At 40.4% G+C, this 19,892-nt stretch overlaps 1 protein-coding gene across 10 annotated transcripts in view; it reads right to left on the bottom strand.

Annotated features, from left to right (window-relative positions):
- ADAMTSL1 (ADAMTS like 1) overlaps nucleotides 1-19,892 on the bottom strand; it is an 884,660-nt gene that overhangs the window by 137,557 nt on the left and 727,211 nt on the right. For all 10 annotated transcript variants that reach the window (XM_045467757.1, XM_045467758.1, XM_045467756.1 and 7 more), the window contains one exon: nucleotides 6,474-6,684. In XM_045467757.1, the coding sequence (XP_045323713.1) occupies nucleotides 6,474-6,684 (211 nt within the window). The remainder of the gene's footprint in view (nucleotides 1-6,473; nucleotides 6,685-19,892) is intronic.

The raw sequence follows: 19,892 nt of genomic DNA, 5'->3' as shown, positions 1-19,892 counted from the left end.
GCAGTGGGTTTTAGCCAGACACAACGTGTCCTCTGCTGGGTGCTGTGACCCTCCAGGTGTGGCAGATAACCATCCAGCTAAGTTACTATTGTCAGGGATGTTTGCTCTTAAACACTTGCCTCATCTTTGCTCAGAAAGTTTCCTTGCTGTGTTTGCACGGCTGAAAGGGTGTCTTTAGAAACTTTTAAAAACTACAGATAAAATTTCAAATTAATAAAGTTTCCAAAGTCTGCGACAACTTTGGGAACGTGTTGAGATTACCTGATGAGGTAGATCTCTAGTACGGGTATTATTTTTAAATACGTGCCATAAACAGAATAAATAACAACAAATAGTATTTATGCTAATGATTATCCTTGCCGCCATACATGTTTCATGCTATAAGGTCATAGATTCACCAGTTTTATAAGATAGTAAAAAATATACAGTAAGGAGAGCATTTAAAAGTTAGGTTTCTATATAAAACTACAGTGGCCTAAGTGTCCTGTACTTTGAACGATTTTCCCATGATCACATGTTAAGAAATTCTGCCTGTATTGACACCTTTGGTTTCATGTTGGTAGCCTTATTTACTGAGAGCTGAGTTCCTTTCCTTGGTCCCTCAAGTCATATCATTGAGCCCAACACAAAGTGACATTTATATTCTTTCTAAGGTCAGCTTTCTAGTTTTAATGTGTTCTACTTATAGTTTCTAACTCATTTCATTCATTTCTTCATTCACTCATTCATTCTTTCATCAAACACTGAGTACTTGCTGAGTCCCAGGCACTGCATTAGGTGCTGGGAATTTAAGATGACTAAAACCTGGTTGCTAAGCCTCAGGCATTTGCAGTCCAGTGAGGGAGAAAAAAATGATCAAATGTGATCAGTTTTACAAAAGTGGGAATACAGAGGAGAGGCAGCTAAGTCTTTCTGGAAAACTGGGGAAGGCTCTGCAGGAGAGGGGACACATGAGGGGTTGGCCCGGGAGATAAGGAGTGCCCACGGAGTCAGATGGCATGTATACAGACCCAGGGTATGAGGGAACATGGGTATCTCTGAGGAGACCTGAGAAGGTAGAGGATAGAGTTCATGGGGAGGTTGCAGTTGGGAAAGGAGACTGAGAAGCCGGCTGAGGGGCAAACAGTGAAGGGCCCTGGGCATATCTGGATACAATCTCAAGATCATCGGGTGTAACATAATCCAATTTGTAGAAAATTATTCAGGCAATGAAGGCTGATGGGTTCCAGAGAGTACTGCCCTGTGAGCCATTAATAGGTGCACCATGGAGAAAAGGTTCCAGGCCATGTAAGTCTAAATAACACTCCATACCATACCCTGTTTGGGGGCCCTCAGCACATATTAATATTTTAAAGGCTCAACAGAAGGCCTGTAGTAAAGAACAACTGTACCAAGCTGGGAAACAATGGATGAGAAATAAGACAATTACAGGGACACACCAAGTAAAAGGCTGTTTGTGATAGTTTGGTTAGTCGTGAGGACTAGAACCAAGGCAATGGGTTAGAGAACATGCTAGAAGGTAGTATGCCCTGTGAAGGAAGAAGAGGTCTGCTGGCAAACCCAGGTGACTGGGTTAACAAGCTTGGTGTTAGACCTTTGGAATTTGATGTAACTTTGTGATATGCAAGACTGAGAGGTTCAAAAGGCTGGTAGAGACAGTGCTTGGTATACAACAGAGGTCAAACTGAGCCACAGTGAATTATGCCTCAGAGAAACGAAGAAAATGAAGCCTGGAGTCTTGCTCAAAATTATTAAATGAGAACAGAATTTATACCCCAACTATTTTGTGGATTAGAATCACCTTGTTGATCCAATACGAAATGATCTTTCTTAACCCTGGACACACAAGTGGTGTCCGGTGTATCTTCTGGGTTTAATATTCCTGTTACCGTGTGAAGCATGGGGCTGCAAAACCACTGAAATCCAGAGCAATTATTACAAAAAGTGTTCTGTGCACATGTGACGTTTTACTTCTAATCTGTTTTGCTTACATTTGTTGTTGATTCTAAAAGTAGGATCAAGTGTTCATTTCCTTATAAAACACACTGCCAAAACTGAGATAAACATCCTAATAGATATTTTTCCCCCTGAATATAATGTTTTAAATAAGCATGGTTTCTAAATTATGCGAATTTATATTTTAGTCACTGGAATGTAACAAAACTGATGACTCAATTGATTCTTCCTGCCAGTCTACAATCCTCGAATCCAGACCAAAGTCATTCTTTTACGTGTGTGTGTTTAAATCCAAAAAATGAAAAAAGTGGAGTCTCAAGCATTTGTAGTTGTCATTAAAATTCCTCTTTTTTCTTGCTATTACTAGCCGTGACTCTGCTCGCATATACCTTTTTATATAGCTAAACTATAGGCATTTTGAATTGTAACCCTGATTAAAAAAACAGTTTATAGGGAAATGGCCACATAATCATAGTTTTAAGCAAGGGAGAAAACAGGGGCCATGGTGACTGTTTTAGTCTCTGCACAGATGTGTGCAATATGTGTGTATAGTTGGTGGACACAATCCTGATCATAAAACATGCATAATACAGAGAAATATAAATTATGCTTCAGAGTGGACTCCCTAATTCATCTCAGTTAACCCTTCTAGCAACTATCTCTTTTCATCTCATTTCTCTTTTCCATTTATTTTTTAGAATAAAAATGAATAAAGAAAGATTGGTGCATGTGAAGCTCACAGATAGTGGTGAGTACAGTGGTAATTTAATTTTAATCTCAAGAATATTGTGCTAATAGAGACTAATGCATAGCCCCAAATATAGAAGACTGGCAGGCTCAACAATGCCATCTATGTCCTAAAATCTGGAACCTGTGAAAATGTTATCTTACATGGTAAAAGCAACTTTAAAGATGTCATTAGCATTTTCAGAAGGGGAGATAACTGGATTATCCCAGTGGGCTCAGTGTCATTACAATGGTCCTTATAAGAGGGAAGAAGGAGGATCAGAGTCAGAGAGAAAGGACAGAATCAGAGGTTGAAGTGAGGCACTTTGAAGATGGAACCAGGGGCCATGGGCCAAGGAAGCAAGCAGCTTCTAGAAGCTGGAAGAGGCAAGGTAATAGATTCTCCCCTAGAGCCTCCAGAAGGAACACAGGCCTGCCAACACCTTGATTTTAGCCAAGTAAAACTGATTTCAGACTTCTGACCTCCAGAGCTATAAGACAGTAAATTCACATTGTTTTAAGCTGCTAAATGTGTGGTAATTTGTTATAGCAGCAACAGGAAACACGCACAGATTAACTGCCCTGGATAAGACAACAAATAGTGAGCTTTATGTAAACTGCTGATTTTAGGGCTGGTGTTAGATTTCCTCACAATTTAATACTTTGGAGGAAATGGTAAAGAGGTCTTAGGAAAGCTGAACTGCATAGTGGAAAAGAGAAGGGGTTTTGAGGCATACAGGCCCCCTTTGCTATTTATTGGCCATGTGACCTGGGGCAAGAAGCCCTCTCTGAGCCTTGTTTCCTCACAGGATTGTTCTGAGTGGATTAAAAGAGAAAATATGAGAGCAGTAAAAAGAGTTCTGCTACCTGAAGTTTGAATTCATGCTAACTTCATAGTGCTCTACGTCCCTCATCTGTGGTACAGGGAGGACAGTAGTAATGATCACATAGGGTAGTGAGGATTAAGTGAGTTAAATATGTAAAGTGCCTAGAACTTGAAACATAGTAAGTGCTGCTTTTATTAAAAAGAGAAGCAGGTCCTGAAATGGGGTAAGTGCTCAATAAATGGACTGGCAGACTTGCCGTGGAATTTTTCAGCACCATGCTCTATGCTTTACATACCTGAGACTTAGTCTCTGTCTCATTGACCTTAGGGTCTACTCAAAAGTCATGGAAAAGTGCTCACACAGTAAGGTGGAATGTGACTGTTCAGTGAGCAGCACTGACCATGAACACCATGTGCAGGAAGATAGCAAGGGGTCCTGGTAGAAGAGGTGGGACTCCTGCCTGATTTGACAAGCAGAGGGGAAGGGAATTGCGTGTGGGCAGGGACAAGCATGGGCCATTAGGAATGTACAAGCAGGGGTGGGAGAAACATGGTGGGAGATGGGCAGGAGCAGATGTGCAGGGGGACGTAGGCCTGGCCATGCCATTTGGCTTTACTATATGGCAATGGAATGTCACTGAAAAAAATCCTAGCAGAAGACTGTCATGATCAAAGTGTCTCAGATTGAGAACAGTGGTTCTCAATCATGGTGCTATAACACAGCAGTGTTTTGTTATTTAGTTTCATTATTAGGACCTATAACCATAAAACAAACTTATCAATAAGATATAAGGTCAGCATTTTCAGGGCTTGTGGGGCAGTATTCTTGATCTAGTCATTCATTTTTTTCATTCAGTAAGTATTTTTTCCAGAACTATGTACCTGACAGAGACACAAGTTAATAATATGGGGACTTAATACAGTAGTGGAGGTTGATGTGCATTGATTTCTGGTCTTGTCTTAGGGTTGGCATTAGTTTGTGTTACAGTTTGAGGTCATGGATTCATTCTAGTTAAAATCAGTATAAAATCAGTATAAAATCAGGAGACCTGGGGTCTGCACCAGGCTTTATGATCTTGGGCAAGACCATATCTGGGCCACAGTTACATAATGTGTAAAACAAGAAGACTCCTATATAATTCCTGATTGCTCTTTCAGCCATAGTAGTCTTTAAAACGGGGTATAGTGGAAACAATCACATAAAACTGAGTTGATGGCCAACCCTAGATTTGCTACCTGCATGAGCCCGGTTTTCTCAAACCTAAAACGAAGATAATAAAACCTACTTTCCACTGATTGTTGTGAAGATTAACTTCAGTTAGGTAATAATATTTCTTAAGAACACTGGTACACAGGCATTCAAAATATATAACATCCTCTTGATTTCTAGAAACTGTCACATAGTAGCATGGTATTTATGAGCTTAGCCACACAGATATCTAAGCTCTAAAAGGAAGTAGTCAATATCTTTTTCCAGATGCTTTACATTTTAGAGTTTTGCTCACTGATTACTCTTTGATTCTTTGGGTGCTTTGTAAATCACAGTCCCAAGATGGGCAGAGAGAAGGAAGTGGCTTTGCCAACTGATGGTGGAAAAAGCATGGGAACGCATGGCAGTCTAGAAAAGGCAGCCCCCCCACCCCCGCTGCCCCCGCCCACCTCAGCACTAAGGCAAGGGTATATAAGCTGCAATGCTCTCTCCTCACTTGGGTAACCATATAATTTATCATTTTAATTGGGACACTTTTGAGAGGGAAAACTATTTTAGCAAAACTGGGATGCATGTCCCCCCTCACCTTTCAGGCTTACTTTTTGTGACCATTGTAGTCACTTTAAAGATATGCCTGATATCCTCATGAATAAGAAATGCAAAATAAGATTCTATCCAAATAACCTAAAGTTCCTCTGTTTTAAAGGCATGCAAAAATTATTTAATTAAAATTTGATAAACATGTATTTTCAATAGAATATTATGGTATTTGTATTATTATAATGTATGCTTTAGAGTGGGGTTAGCAAACTTTTTCTGTAAAAGGACAGAGTAAATACTTTAGGTGTTGTGGACTAAATGGCCTCTGTCACAACCATGCAGTTCTGCCCTTCCAGTGCAAACACATAGACAATACATAAAAAAAGAAATGGGCATGGCTGTGTTCCAATAAAACTTTATTTATAATAACTGTCTATGAGATGGCCCTGGCTTTGGATGGCAGTTTGCAACCCCTATTGTTTTAAAAAACAATAGTTCTTAGAGCTTGGGAAAATTTTAAAAAGTCTGGAATTGGCTTGATTTCTAATCTTTTATTTTGGTAATTATTTTTTTTTAAGTTTATATATTTTGAGAGAGAGAGAGAGAGAGAGAGAGACAGCATGAGTGGGGGAGGGGCAGAGAGAGAGGGAGACAGAGAATCCCAAGCAGGCCTGGCACTGTCAGCACAGAGCCCAATGCTGAAATTCACGAACCATGAGACCATGACCTGAACCGAAATCAAGAGCCAGACACAACCAACTGAGCCACTCAGGTGCCCCAGTAAGTAACTATATTTAAAAGAAAAAAAATGAAAATTCATTGCCTAGGACCCTTACTTCCTAGAATTTTAAACAATAAAAAACTAGAAAGGGCACAAATTCAGAACAAATGTAGCTTTATGGAAAACCTATCACACTGTCCTTACTTAAAAATTTTTTTTCTTAGCTTGGTGAAAACTCTGTTGTGCATATACTCAGTTTAACAGATGGGTCTTGAATTGCTGTTGGAGGACACTGGTGCAAAACCATAGAAAGAGGACAATATTTATGATGAAAATATCTGGATTTGAATAAGGTTGAGGGACTACTAAGAAGGAAGGGAGGAACAGACCTGGAACCTTCCTTTAATGGGACAAAACTCCTTGAAGAGAGGGTTCCCTGTCCTGAATCAGAGCTGTACACACCAACTCCAAAACTGAGTAGCCCCAGAACTCACTGGCTGCCACTGTGCAGGGTCCCAGGCTGGGGGGCAGTTGAAGCGGTTACAAGCTTGCACTGTGCTGGGCTTGGGCTGACGACACAGCTCATCGGCCAGGATTACAGTTTCATTCATCTCTCTGGAAAGTAGGTGGGAGCAGAAGACATCTCTGGTCTGTAGGCCAACCCCACAGGTGAGACTGCATGGACTCCACTTGCCAATTTCCCACCTGGGAAGAAATCAGAGGAGACGAGGACACGCTTAGTACCTGTGCAGAGAACATCATGATGTCAAGTGTTGCTAATAGAGTAAAAATACATACCTGGGAATGTGGTAAGTTCCAGCATAAGATTGGCTAAGAATTCTATCCCAAGCCTAGAACCCATCCTCTCCTTGGTGCTCTAGAATTCTTTTACGATAAACAAAGTGGGTGATAAAATGGAACATCCATTTTTGCCCGTAAAATCACCAAGAATGGTTATAACTGGGTCTATTTTGATAAAATATGCAAATTTCATCAAAATAAGCGGGGCACAATAGATATGACATAGGTTTGAGCACAGAAAGGCTTTGGGCACTACATCTTGAACAGTAGGTCTAGAAGAAGCTTTTCTGCTAATTTGCCTAGTCCCCATTCTTAGCAAGACTGAAAAATTTGTGGTTTTTTTTTTTTTTTTTTTTTGGCTTCAGAGTAAAAGGTCGTTGGCTCCGACTTCCTTCAAGCTTCCATCACAGCATAGAAATGTCTCTGTCTTATGTATAAATATCATCACCACCTAGGACTGGAGAATGTAACAAAAATGAAGGTTGCTAAATAGATCAGTCTTCTTGAGGGGAACTAAGTGGAGAGAATGGCTCATTATCTGGAAGTAGAAGTCAAATACACACAGAGGAGTTGAGTGCATAATTGGCCATTCCAAATGGCCAAGTCTTGCGAAGTACATTTACAGTGAGCTGCGGGCCTATAAAAACAATCCCATTCCATTTCCCTGTTGATGCAGCCTCCAAAATGGGAATGATAAGGAAAAGCTAAGTTGCCTGGGCTTGGAGTGGGAAGTGTTCTTTAATGATCAGTGTTAGAAAGTTCTATTTACAACGTGAGGCACAAAAATTCTACAAACAGGAGTTAGCCAAGAAAAGCATGGCAAGTAGGTCCTTAAGTAGCTAGGCCCTCCTAGCTTTTGTAGCTAGCCTTGAAAATCAGCTTAAAAACCTTTGGCCTTAATGTTTTTCATTAGACTGCAAAACTGAGTGCACACTCTCTTAATCTCCTTCTGCTACTCTGATCTATAACTACCTTACCAGCTCCTATTTCCACTACCTCCTCTCATCTATCCTGTGTTTAAGTCATGTACGTAGCAAACAACTTCATTATTCTCAGCTCATGCCCTCTGGTTCTCTAGTTCTGTCTTTACTCAAGCTGTTACTCTGAGTTTGGAATACTTTTTGTCCTTTCCTGGTCCATCCTTTAAGATGTCTTCCATTTCTCTGTGTCCAAATTTGACCCACGTTTAAAGGATTGTGCCCCTACCTGCTCCAGACACTGATCATTTTCCTAATTATATTACAGTTATTCTGCCTTAATGTTAAGGGCCCTATTGGAGTATACACCTATTGAAGGCAAGCTCTGTGAGTCCGTTTTGTATCACTCACAGTATTCATTTTGGCCCCTTCTAGATAGTTAATGTACATGGTTCACAATTTCCTGATAAATGAACAAATAGAAGGGACTTACCAGCATAGTGGGCACTTTATACCCATTATCTCATTTAATTATCTCCAAAACAACATGAGATAGGCTCTACTGACTTCTCCCACTTTATATTTGAGGAAATCTGAAAATTCAAGATGTTGATTTGCCCCAAACCCATAATTAGTAAGTAGTGAATCCAGGATTCAAACTTGGGTGTGTCTGGCTCCAAAGTCTTAGTCCATTCTGTTGTACCACGCTGTTTCCAGGGAATACTTTGAAAACTGTTCTATAAACATTCACAAAGTTTTAAATGAATGGAAGAGAGGCTGGATTGAATATGTATTTCTTTTAGATCCTTGTGTGAATTTTTATAAACGTATTTTTAGATTTCTAGTTTGGCTTAATTCCTAGCTTTAAAATGTTGTGTTTTAAAATATATCCACACATTCTTTGCTGCCTCTCCCTTCTAAAGATGAAGGCTTGAGTTTGGGTTGAACTTACTGGCTCACTTGCAAGGAATAAGATTAAGCAGAAGTGATGCTATGTGACCTCCAAGGCTAACTCATGAAAAGGATATATTTTCCATTTGGCTCTCTCTCTCTTTGCTCACTCTGGGGTAAGTCAGCTGTCACATCATGAGGACAGTCAGACATTCCTCAGGAAAGTCCACATGCAAAGGAACTGAAGCTGCTCACCAAGAGTTGGCACCAACTTGCCAATCACATGAGTGAGCTACCTTGCCAGCATATCCGGTGAACTGGGTCTAGCTTCCAGACGATTGCAACTTCATAAGAGACCTTGAACTGCCTTTCCAAGCTTCTCCCAGATTCCTCACTCATTAAATGGTGAGAGATAATAAACACTTATTTTTGTTGTGAGCTACCAGGATTTAGGGAAATGTATTAGGCAACAATAGACAACTAATACAAGTACATACTCTCTCCTCTGAACATGTGTATATTCATCAAAAGACATATATAAGAATATTCAAAGTGGCACTATTCATAATAGCTCTAATGGGGAATAATTCAAATGTCCATCAATAGCTGAGTGGATAAAAAATGATGATATATTTATACAATAACACAGAACAGTGAGAATAAACTTCAAAAAGAAGCAACGTGGATGAATCTCACAAACATAAAATTGAGTAAAGAAAGGCACAAAAGCAAAGTTCATACTATGCTCTCATTTATATGAAGTTCAAAACATAAAACGAATCTATGATGTGAAAATCAGGATGTAGTTCCCCTTGGTGGGTGATAACTAGAAGAGGAGACTTGGGGGGAGGGATTCTGGGATGTTATCTTGATCTGGGTGCTATGTCTGGATCCACTTCGAGAAAAATCACAAAGGCACGCATGTAGGATTTGTGCACTTTTCTCTATGTTTGTTAAGGTTCAAAAAAGGATGTCTTCCAGGGCACCTGGGTGGCTCCGTTGGTTAAGCATCTGACTTTGGCTCGGGTCACGATCTCACAGTTTGTGGGTTCAAGTCCCGCATTGGGCTCTCTGCTGTCAGAGCACAGCGTGCTTTAGATCCTATGCTTCTTTCTCTCTCTCTCAAAAATAAATAAACATCAAAAAAAGGGTGTTCCCCCACTTTTCAGTAAAGTTCTAATATGTTGTGGCTATAAAACAAAATCCAACAACCGTGTTCAATGCTGATGACCACAATGTGTGTGTTTCACAAAGGAGCTGCCTACACAGTGAATGCTGTCCAAGGTTAAAACCTGTCCTAGTATGGACTCTGCCCTTCTAGTGCCCCCACTTATGCCTTCACCTCTGGAAGAAATTGGGTCACTGGGACCTTGAAGCAGAGGCCTTTTTGCAGCCATGAGGCCACTTCAACACTGTTCATCAAATCACAAAACAGACATATCTGCCTAGCCATGATAAAAGTATATTACGTTTTCAAGGGAGGAGGTCAGCAGAAACTATTTGTGTATTAAGCACTTTGCTGATTCTGGGTTGAAAGTATTTAGATCAACTTAGGCCAAAGGGGAGGGCAAAGGAAAACAGAGATTCTCCCCCTATTTGTCTGTGTAGGGGCTACAATTGTGAGCCTGGGGTCTGGCCGGCTGCTTTCCTTCCAGCCTTCTGTGCCTTTGGCTGTTTCTGAGGGGGTGCTGCAGCCTTGGGAAGTCACCCTCGGGGTGAGATTGGCTGTGTCTTGCAGCCTGTGAGGCACTTACAGACCTTCCTGAGATTCTGGGGCCTGGCTTCCCCACAAGCCCAGTGATGCGAGGAGGCAGCCGCTCAGAGGATAGGGCATTATGCTTTTCCCCTCACATTGCCTGGTTGACATTTACTCATCTCTGTCTTCGCTGACAATGTTACTTCCTCAGGGATGGATCCCTCAACTGGGTAAAATTCGCCTACTATATAGTCTTATTGCTACCTCCCCCTCTGGAAATTATCAACACTCACAAAAATTTATGGTGGTAAGAACACAATATCCTCTTAACAAAATTTTAAGTGTACAATACAGTATTGTTGACTATAGACACAATGTTGTACAGCAGATCTCTAGAACTTACTCCTCTTGCTTAACTTTATGCCTATTGGTGAGTAACTCCTCCTTTCTCCCCTCATCCAGCCTCTGGGAGCCACCATCCATTCTTTGATTCTATGAATTGACTGTTTTAGATATCACATGGAAGTGGAATCATGCAGTATTGTACTCATGTAACTGGCTTATTTCACTTAGCATTACGTTCTTGACGTTCATCCATATTGTCACACATTGAAGACTTTCCTTCTTTTTAAAGGCTGAATAGTATTTTTTTGTATGTATAAACCACATTTTCTTTATCCATTCATCTTCTGAAGAACATTTAGATTATTTCCACGTGTTGCCTATTGTGAATAGTGCTGCAGTGAACACGGGGTGCTAATATCTCATTGAGATCCTGACTTCAGTTCTTTTAGATAAATACCCAGAAATGGGGCTGCTGGATTATGTGGTAGTTCTATTTTTAATTTTTTTCAGGAACCACTATACTGTCATCCATAGTGGCTATACCATTTTGCATTCCTACTCAACAATACACAAGGGTTCCAATTTCTCCACATCCTTGTCGACACTGTGGTCCTTTGTTTTATTGATGATAGCCTTCCAGACAGGTATGAGGTGATATCTCATTGTGGTTTCGATTTGCATTTTCTGATGATTAGTGATGTTGAGCATTTTTCATACACTGTTGGCCATTGATATGTCTTTTTTTGGAGAGATGTCTTTCAAGTCTTTAGCCCATTTTAAATTGGGTTATTAGCTTGCTTTTTTTTTGTTGTTGTTGTTTTTGGTTTTTTTTGCTATTGAGTTGTAGGAGTTCCTCCTATATTATGGAGATTAGCTCTTTATCATATATATGGTTTGTAATTTTTTTCTCCTTATTATTCTGTTGAATGTTTTCTTTGCTGTGCTCAATGCACCTATAATATCTGACTACCCTGCTCCACTGTTACCTTGATGAGAGCATGGGGCAATGTCTGTTTTGGTTTAGCACTTTAGATTGAATTGTGTGTTGGAGTCCTAACCCCCAGTAACTCAGAACATGACGTTATTTAGAAGTAGGGTGATTACAGATATAATCACTTAAGATAAAATCATACTAGAGTAGGGTGGGCTCTTATTCCAGTATGAATGGTGTCCTCATAAGAAAGGAGAGAGACATTCAAGGAGAATGTCATGTAATGATAGAGGCAGAAACTGCAGTGATGCTTCTACAAGCCAAGGGATGTCAAAGATTGCCAGCAGACACCAGAAGCTAGAAGAGGCAAGGAAGGATTCACCTCCCAGGTTTTGGAAGGAGCATGGTCGAGTTAACACCTTCATCCCTGCCTCCAGAACTGTGAGAGAATACATTTCTATTGTTTTATGCCACCCTGTTTGTGGTACTGTGTTATGGCAGCCCCAGGACACGAGTATGTCACTGTAATCACTGTATCTAGCGTGATGCCTAGAACATAGATGTTCAATAAATGGGAAGTGACACAAACTGAGTGGAGCCCCAGTGAACTGTGTGTGCTTGGTTTAGTCACTCAGCTGGTTAACCATTTCAGCTCTGTCCACTGAACAACTGTCAGCAGCCATTGCAAAGTCCCCAAAGCCTTGAACACAAAATTTTCTTCAGTGTGGTGCAAACTGTTTGGTGACAGCTCTGGATCGGAACTGACATAATGCCTTTATAGGTTGCATCCCACTTAGTGTAAATATTTATATACTTTACTGCAGCAGTGTTAGCCTGTTGGATTGTGGCATTTCCCCCCAGAATTTACTAGGGGTAATAATACATAATTTGTGTTATAGTAACCCTAACATATTTCTAAAGTACAAAAAAAATCTGAATTCTAAAACACATCTGCCCCGCTGGTTTTGGCTAAAGGATCCTGAATCTATAAGGATACACAAGATCACTATGGTTTCCTTCAGCTTATAGGCTTCAGGTGTTTAGCTTCATGGTTAGGCGCTTCGCCAAAATGTTATTGAGAACTCTGGTTCCCCTAGCATTCTCTTTCCATATTGCTTTTTTTTCTCTCTCTGGCCGCCTTCTCCATATTCCTGCGCTTTTTGTCAAAACCTGCTTGAAGAGGAGGCTTGGGAGCTGACAGATCACAGCTGATGCTCTGTAGCTTCAGGCTGGACCCTGTCCAGCTCCTGAGTAACTGACTCCTGACCAAGAGTAGTCAGGAGACAGAAAGCTACCTTCCACCCCTCAGGGCTGGGATTAGTCTTTTTGCCCTCTGCCCCACATCAGATATACTTGGGTTGGCCTGTGTTTATAATTGGATTTTAAAGTTTAGCCTTGGTTTCCCAATTCTCACTTTGTTTCCCTCATGTGCTGGAGTTCTGCCCAACATCTGGCCTACTGCATTCTGATCCTGTCACCCTGCCTGGATCTGGCTAGCCTCTTGCCTTGGCCTAGGCAGAGACCCTTAGCCATGGCCATAAGCCATGATGTGACAGCAATCTGTCTGACTTCACACATTATGGCCAATAACAATAGTAATTATAACATTTATGCAGAACTTGCAATGAGTCAGGTACTGTGGCTAGTTGTTTTCAATGCACTCTCTCCTATAATCTTCTCCACAGCCCTGTGAGGTAGGTAGTATTATTTTATGCATTTTAGCACCAAGGAGCTGAGGTCTAGAGAACTTAAATGATTAATTAGTCATGGCTTAGAATGTCTAATGCCAGATCAATTCCACATGCATCACATCCAAGTTTACCATGACTTAGACATGAGTTCTGAGAATGGGGCTGCTCCTATCACAGAGGCCAACACTATGGATTTATAAGCTTCAACTTTGTATCATCCCGGTCTCTATCACGGAGGTCCTGGCAGGACTTGGGGCAAAGCTTACCCAAGATGTGTGATACATATACAAAGTCACTTATTATTCACATCAACCCTATGAATAAAGTACTGTAAGTTACCCCATTTTACAGGGTGGCATAACAGAGGTTTTAAAAGGTCAGGTAACATATCCAAAGTAACACAGCTAGTAAATAAGAAAATCAGGATTCAAACCCAGAGAGCCTGGCTCGTGCATGCCTAAATAGTATATTGTACTGCCTCTTAGGGTGAGAATGATGAATACAGCAATTCAAACTGGATCCAAGATACAAATTCCAGGATTCCTGGTGCTTACAAGTTCAGAAATGACAACTGACAAAATGACGTATCTATTCTTAAAAAATAGAAAACAACACACTGATGCCACCCAAGGTTATGAATACACTTGGAGTTGTTATTTCAGTAGAGCAGCAGTGGTACTTGGCAGCAAATGGGCAAAGGCTGAGTGTGGTCCCCCCCAAGGATATGTTTGTTTTTTTGTAAAGGTGGCCATCAGAGATAATGTGGGCAAAGACCCATGGTGGTTGGCATTTCTTAGTAGCTTGTGTTTGTATTAGCTATATAAAAGGAGGAATTTTTGCCTTCTTTTGGACAAGAACTCATTATGTGAGTTGCCAACATTTTTCTCCTATACTATTTCAGAAAAGGTAATGGCCATTGCCTCCAGCAACTCATTGTTGGTTGCTGGTATGGACACACATAATTTCTAAAGGTAGACTCTCTACACCCCAATGTGTCCTAAGAATCTTCTCTTACCCTGATTTTTTGCAGCAAAGTAGGGCTTATTTCTTTATTCAAAATTTAAAGATGCAGTTATTGAGACGTACAACACCATTGGAAATTCCAATTATTTGTTAGAAGCTTTCTTTAAACTTGTGTGTAATCCTCCAACTTGACATTTCTATTTAACATTTCTATCATATGATGGGGCCCCTGGGTGGCTCAGTCGGTTAAGCGTCCAACTTCAGCTCAGATCATGGCCTCACAGTTTGTGAGTTCGAGCCCCACATAAGGCTCTGTGCTGACAGCTCAGAGCCTGGAGCCTGCGTCAGATTCTGTGTCTCCCTTTCTCTTTGCCCCTTCCCTGCTTGTGCTCTCTCTCTCTCTTTCAAAAATAAATAAATGTTAAAAGTTAAAAAAAAAACACAAAAAACATTTCTATCATATGATATTTTAAAAGCCTCCAAAAGATATCTCTTTCCTTTAGAATGTCTCTGAGGTCAGGAGGTAGAAAGCAATCAAGCAATAATAAATCAGACACATGGAACATGTCCAGCTCTAGAAAGCCTAAGGTAGGGCAAAGAAACCTCTTTTTCCAACTGGAACACTGTCTAGGATCCTTTGTTCCCTCAAGGTTTTCGAACTATTACTGATGGCTCCCAATTTATCCCTATATCTCCCAGTTTCCAATTTATTCACAGCCCAGTGCTTCTAAAATGTGACTTTACTTCTTCTGCTTAAAAACTTCCATTGGAGTCTGAGCTGAGCTTTCAGCCCAGTATATCTAGGGCTCAGCTTTGGTCCAGTGGACCCAGTGGGGGTGAGGGGGCACTATGTGGCTGGACCTGAACTTTTTAACTGGCTCCCTCCCTGACCCCCAACTTCTTTCCTTCTTCTCCTTTGTAGGGGCTCAATTTTAGCCTGAGGCTTGGTGAGGGGTAGTCCACTGGCATGTGACAGGGCTCAGTATTGGGCCAGGATATCTGGAGATCAGACATACAGGGAAGATTGAACAAATACATAAATACATGAAGGTGAATGGGATCCAGATTTCTTACTGTCAGAGAAAGGAGTTACAGATATGGAAAGTGGGAAGACTAGAATAAACCTTACGGAATTGGATTGCTATTGAAAACAGTGTGAACTCATGGTTTTTAACAGATGGACAGGTACCTAGATAGAGTGATATCAATAGATATAAATGAATGTATATAAATATGCATAATGTATACAATATTTCCTAGACCTCTCTACTGAGAGGCCTAGAGGCAATGACATTTCAGTAAAATCAAGTACATCAAGTGCCCAGATTTTGGATTCTAAACAGCATTCTCTACTAAGGAATCTGTTCCTGTAGAAATGGCTGTGGGGCAGGGGCAGTGAAAATAACAAATGAGCCTGGAACATCTTGTTGTGTCAGAAAACTGGGAAGTGCTCAAAGAATGATGGAGTAAATGTCAAAAGGATACAGAAGCCAGTTTGAAGGGGCTCCCACTGGCCATGTCTGGGATGATTTGATAGTAATGGGTTTTAATCCTTTGAGTAAAAATAGAAATTTACAAATAAATAAATGAGAAAGCTCTATCTTGCAGAATGCCTATTAAAAATCTAGATTATTAATAATAAAATAAGATTAATAATCTAGAAGATAGAATTTAGAAAGTCACCATTTGTCAACCATAATAATAACTGATACAGGCAAGAGCCATCAATGAATACTAATGTTGGTAGGTAAAAGGTTGATGAGGAATTTACTTAGCTTTAGATTATCTTCCCATAAAAATACTTACTTGCTACTAATAATAAATGCAATGTACTTATTAATCTTCCAGTGGAAAACCTGGCTGACATCATCTTAACCAAGTAATGAGTTAACATCATCAGCAATGAATGCAACACAACATCATTCATTGTATCCTGATACAATGCACTAAAAGAAATATAGCATACTTCTGTTAAAAATTCACGAATCATGAAGAGACATCAAGCAAACTCAAAGAGAGTGACATTTTACAAAGTAAAATGCCCTACAGTCTTCAAAACTATCTAGAATATGAAAGACAAGAAAAGGCCGCCCCAGATTTAAGGAGTCTAGAAAGAAATGACAACCCAGTGTATAACAGGTAACCCTGGATCAGATCTTGTACCTAAAAAGGACATTGTTGGGACAGCTGGCAAAAGCTGAACAGAGTCTGTGAATGAGATGGTGACACTGAATTAGTGTTATTTCTTGGTTTTGAAAGTTATACTGTGGTTATTTATGACAGCATCCTTGTACGTAGGTAGTAACACTGAAGGATTAAAATGCAATGGTGTATTCCCTGAAATTATTCTCAAAAGCCCCCAAAATGTTAATGACTACAGAAATGAGGAAATTGGTATAAGAGAGCTCTGTGTGCTAATTTTGTAACTTTAAAAAAATAAAATGATTTCAAAATAAAACTTATAGAAAAATTCCATTGGCTCCCTGTTATCTACAAGAAAGGGTTCAATTCCTTGGCTGGCCTATAGTGTGCTTCACAGAGGAGTTTGAATATACCTTTCTGGTTTAATCCCTGGTCACCCCTACACTCACCCTTGCTGAATACCCATCTTCTCTGGCTGGCAAACTCTTCTGACTCTCAGGTTGGATTCTAAACATCACCTGCCTCTGAAAACTTTTCTGATATCTGTCCTATGAGGCAGAGCTAGACCTTTCCCTCTGCAGCATGCTACCATCTCTTTCCTCCTAATGGCATTTTTTTTCTTCCCTCAAACTCCCCTTCATTACACTGTAGGTATGTGCCTACACGTCCATCTCTCTCACTAGACTCTGCATTCCGCAAAGGTACAATGGCCATGAGCTATTCATCTTAGTATCTCCAGCACCCACCGCAGTGCCTGGCATGTCGTAGATGCTCAGGGTGGCAGTGTGGCATAACATAGATCTTGGGCTCTGGAAGTGGATTATCTATGAAGGAACTTTACTCTGCCACTCTCTAAATGCCCAGCCTTGGGTAAGTTACTTAATAATGTACTCATATTTAAAAAGACAATAATAGTGATAGCCACTTCGAAGGGTTGTTATGAGGTTTAAATGAGAACATCTATGAAAAGAGCTTAGCACAGAGGCATCGCTTAAGGGCTCTATAAATATTAGCTTACATGAACTGGGTGCTCAGTAAATATTTGTTAAATGCAAGGATGATTATTGTAAGGATAGAAATTAAACGAGTAGAGTGATAATTCTTCCTGGAATCAATCAGGAGTGAGATAAAGTAGCCATACATTATGGAGACTGAGGGAAAGGATGTCTGTGACATGCCCACATTAACTTCTCATTCAAGCATTCATTGCTCAGCACTAGGACAGATACAGAAGTGGGAAACATGCTCATGACCTTCGGCATGCTTTTGGCAAAGGTGAAGAGAACCGACGGATGCCCAGGAGACATAGCAACGTTAGGTTATAGCAATGAGCTAATTGCTAAACGATTTGGCTGAACCATGAGTACTGCAGAGTTTCAGAAGACAGGCTACAATGGAGCTCATGACCATTTAATGTTTATATGGCTGATTGCAATTCACAAAGCCCGTTCATCTATGTTATCTTCCCTGATCCTCCTATCTCGGAAGTACCCAAGGCAGGCATTCCCATATCCATTTCATAGATAAACAAGTTGAGACTTAAAGAAACAAGTGATTTCCCCAAAGCTTAGAAGGGAACTCAGCTCACTCCTTCTACCCTGCTAAGTCTCTAAGGGCAGAGGAGGGGATTGTGAAGGGGTGAAGGGCAAGCTAGATAGAGTTAGAAAAAGTTACATGCCATAGCAGATGGATGTGCTACCTTCACGTACAACCTCTGTATTTTAGAAAACTCCTTCAAGTGGTCTAGGAAAAGACAAATGAAAAGATCAGTGGAAGTGTTAGACAATAGAGAGGAAAAATATGTTTGGAGGCCAAAAATTAACCCAAAGCATATATGATAAATAGCACCATGAGGAGCAGGGCTCTCTCTAAGAGGGTAGCTTTCACAGATCAGCAAACAGGAGGTACAACCACACTTCTCTTGGAAGTCAGCTGGTTTGGCATGAGGGTTCGGCTCCATAAAAATATTTATAATCAGGATTACCAAACACCTGAGATGGCAAAGCACTCATTTCCACGGGCAAACAGTGTGGTCAAGGAGAGTTTGACCAGGAGAGTTTTAGCCAGGAGAGTTTGCCTTACTTCCCAAATCATTGTTTAAAAAAATAAGTAAATAAAATAAAGATGATCAACATTGCAAATAACTCTTGTCAAGGTTTCTTTGCTTTTTGTTTTTAATTAATGGATAGTGCTTAAAAGATGGCACTTGCAGCAACATACAGATTTACGATCTCATTACTAGCATGCCATTTGCTTTAAACCTACCCCCTTCACGGAGCATATCAAACTGCAAATGACACCAAAACTAGGCCCAATTGTACAGTGTCTTCCCTCCCACACCCCCAACACTTCTCTATGACATTCCATGTCCAAGAAATGCCCATGGGCCTGTTTACCAACAGGCAGCTTGATTTAAATAAAACATCTAAATTCTGCTTCCCGTTTTCTGCTCACCCTGTCATCTGGGTGGCAGCACATTACAGTGAGATAGAATTTCTCCTGGCTATTATAACTCACATAGGAGCTTCCTGAGAAATGGGTTGGAAGGGTCGGTAATCTGCAAAATCACTTCTGCCCTTGGGAGTTTGAGATTTTAGTTGGCTTGTTTAGAATTCTAGGTGGAAATTTTCTACTAAAAATAGTTGCAGGGCTTTTCTCCCTGTGGTCAGATCGGAGAAGGATTTACTTAGATCATAAACACAAATGTCATTTTGTTGGTTTTCTTTTTCTTCCTCTAACCGTCTTTTGGTTTTTATTATTTTTTTCCTCACTTTTATCTTAATTGCTTAGCATCCTCACACTGAAGATCTTCCACTAGACGAACTCTTCCTTTTCCAGATTACCTGCCTCAAAAAGAGTGAGCTTCCTCCAAGCTTAACCACACGTCGGCTTCCTGATACACCATTTTCCCTTTTCACATCTGTGAATTTGCTTCCAACTTCTGCCTGGAATGCTGTCCATGTTCCTACTTCAAGGTCTGATTCAAGCCCTTCTTCTTTGGGGTAGGTTTCTGTCCCCATTCCAACCCATATCAACTGGATCCTCTTTGCAACCCTAGCTGATTTACTGTCATTTGGCCCTTGTTTACAATAAACAACACTAGCATTGTGTTATAAGAACACTAGTTCTTATATTAGTGTTATAAGAACACCAAGAAGGTGGGGCATCTTATTTGATGTAATTCTATGTTTTTCTCTAGTCATCATCCCAAGTAGAATATAAAGCATTATCAAGTTTTTGGGAATTAAGGGATTAGTTTGGCACCCATCAAATCAGGCCATAAAGATCTCTGTCTATTGATTTGCAGGTGGCATTCCTCACTAAAACTTCCCAAGCCTAAGATTTTTCTCGCTAATACAGGTCGATAATGTCCTCCCGAAAACATGTGTTGAAGTTCTAACTCCCAGTACCTCAGAATGTGACCTTATTTAGACATGGAGTATTTACAGAGGTAATCAAATTAAAATGAGGTCATTAGGGTGGGTCCTAATCCAATTATGACTGGTGTCCTTATTATCCTTATATAATGGGGAAAT

Source organism: Leopardus geoffroyi, chromosome D4, assembly GCF_018350155.1.
Source record: "Leopardus geoffroyi isolate Oge1 chromosome D4, O.geoffroyi_Oge1_pat1.0, whole genome shotgun sequence".
In the NCBI taxonomy this organism is placed as follows: Eukaryota; Metazoa; Chordata; class Mammalia; order Carnivora; family Felidae; genus Leopardus; species Leopardus geoffroyi.
Note: the sequence above shows the minus strand (reverse complement) of the source record. Positions and strands in the feature narration are given on the sequence as shown.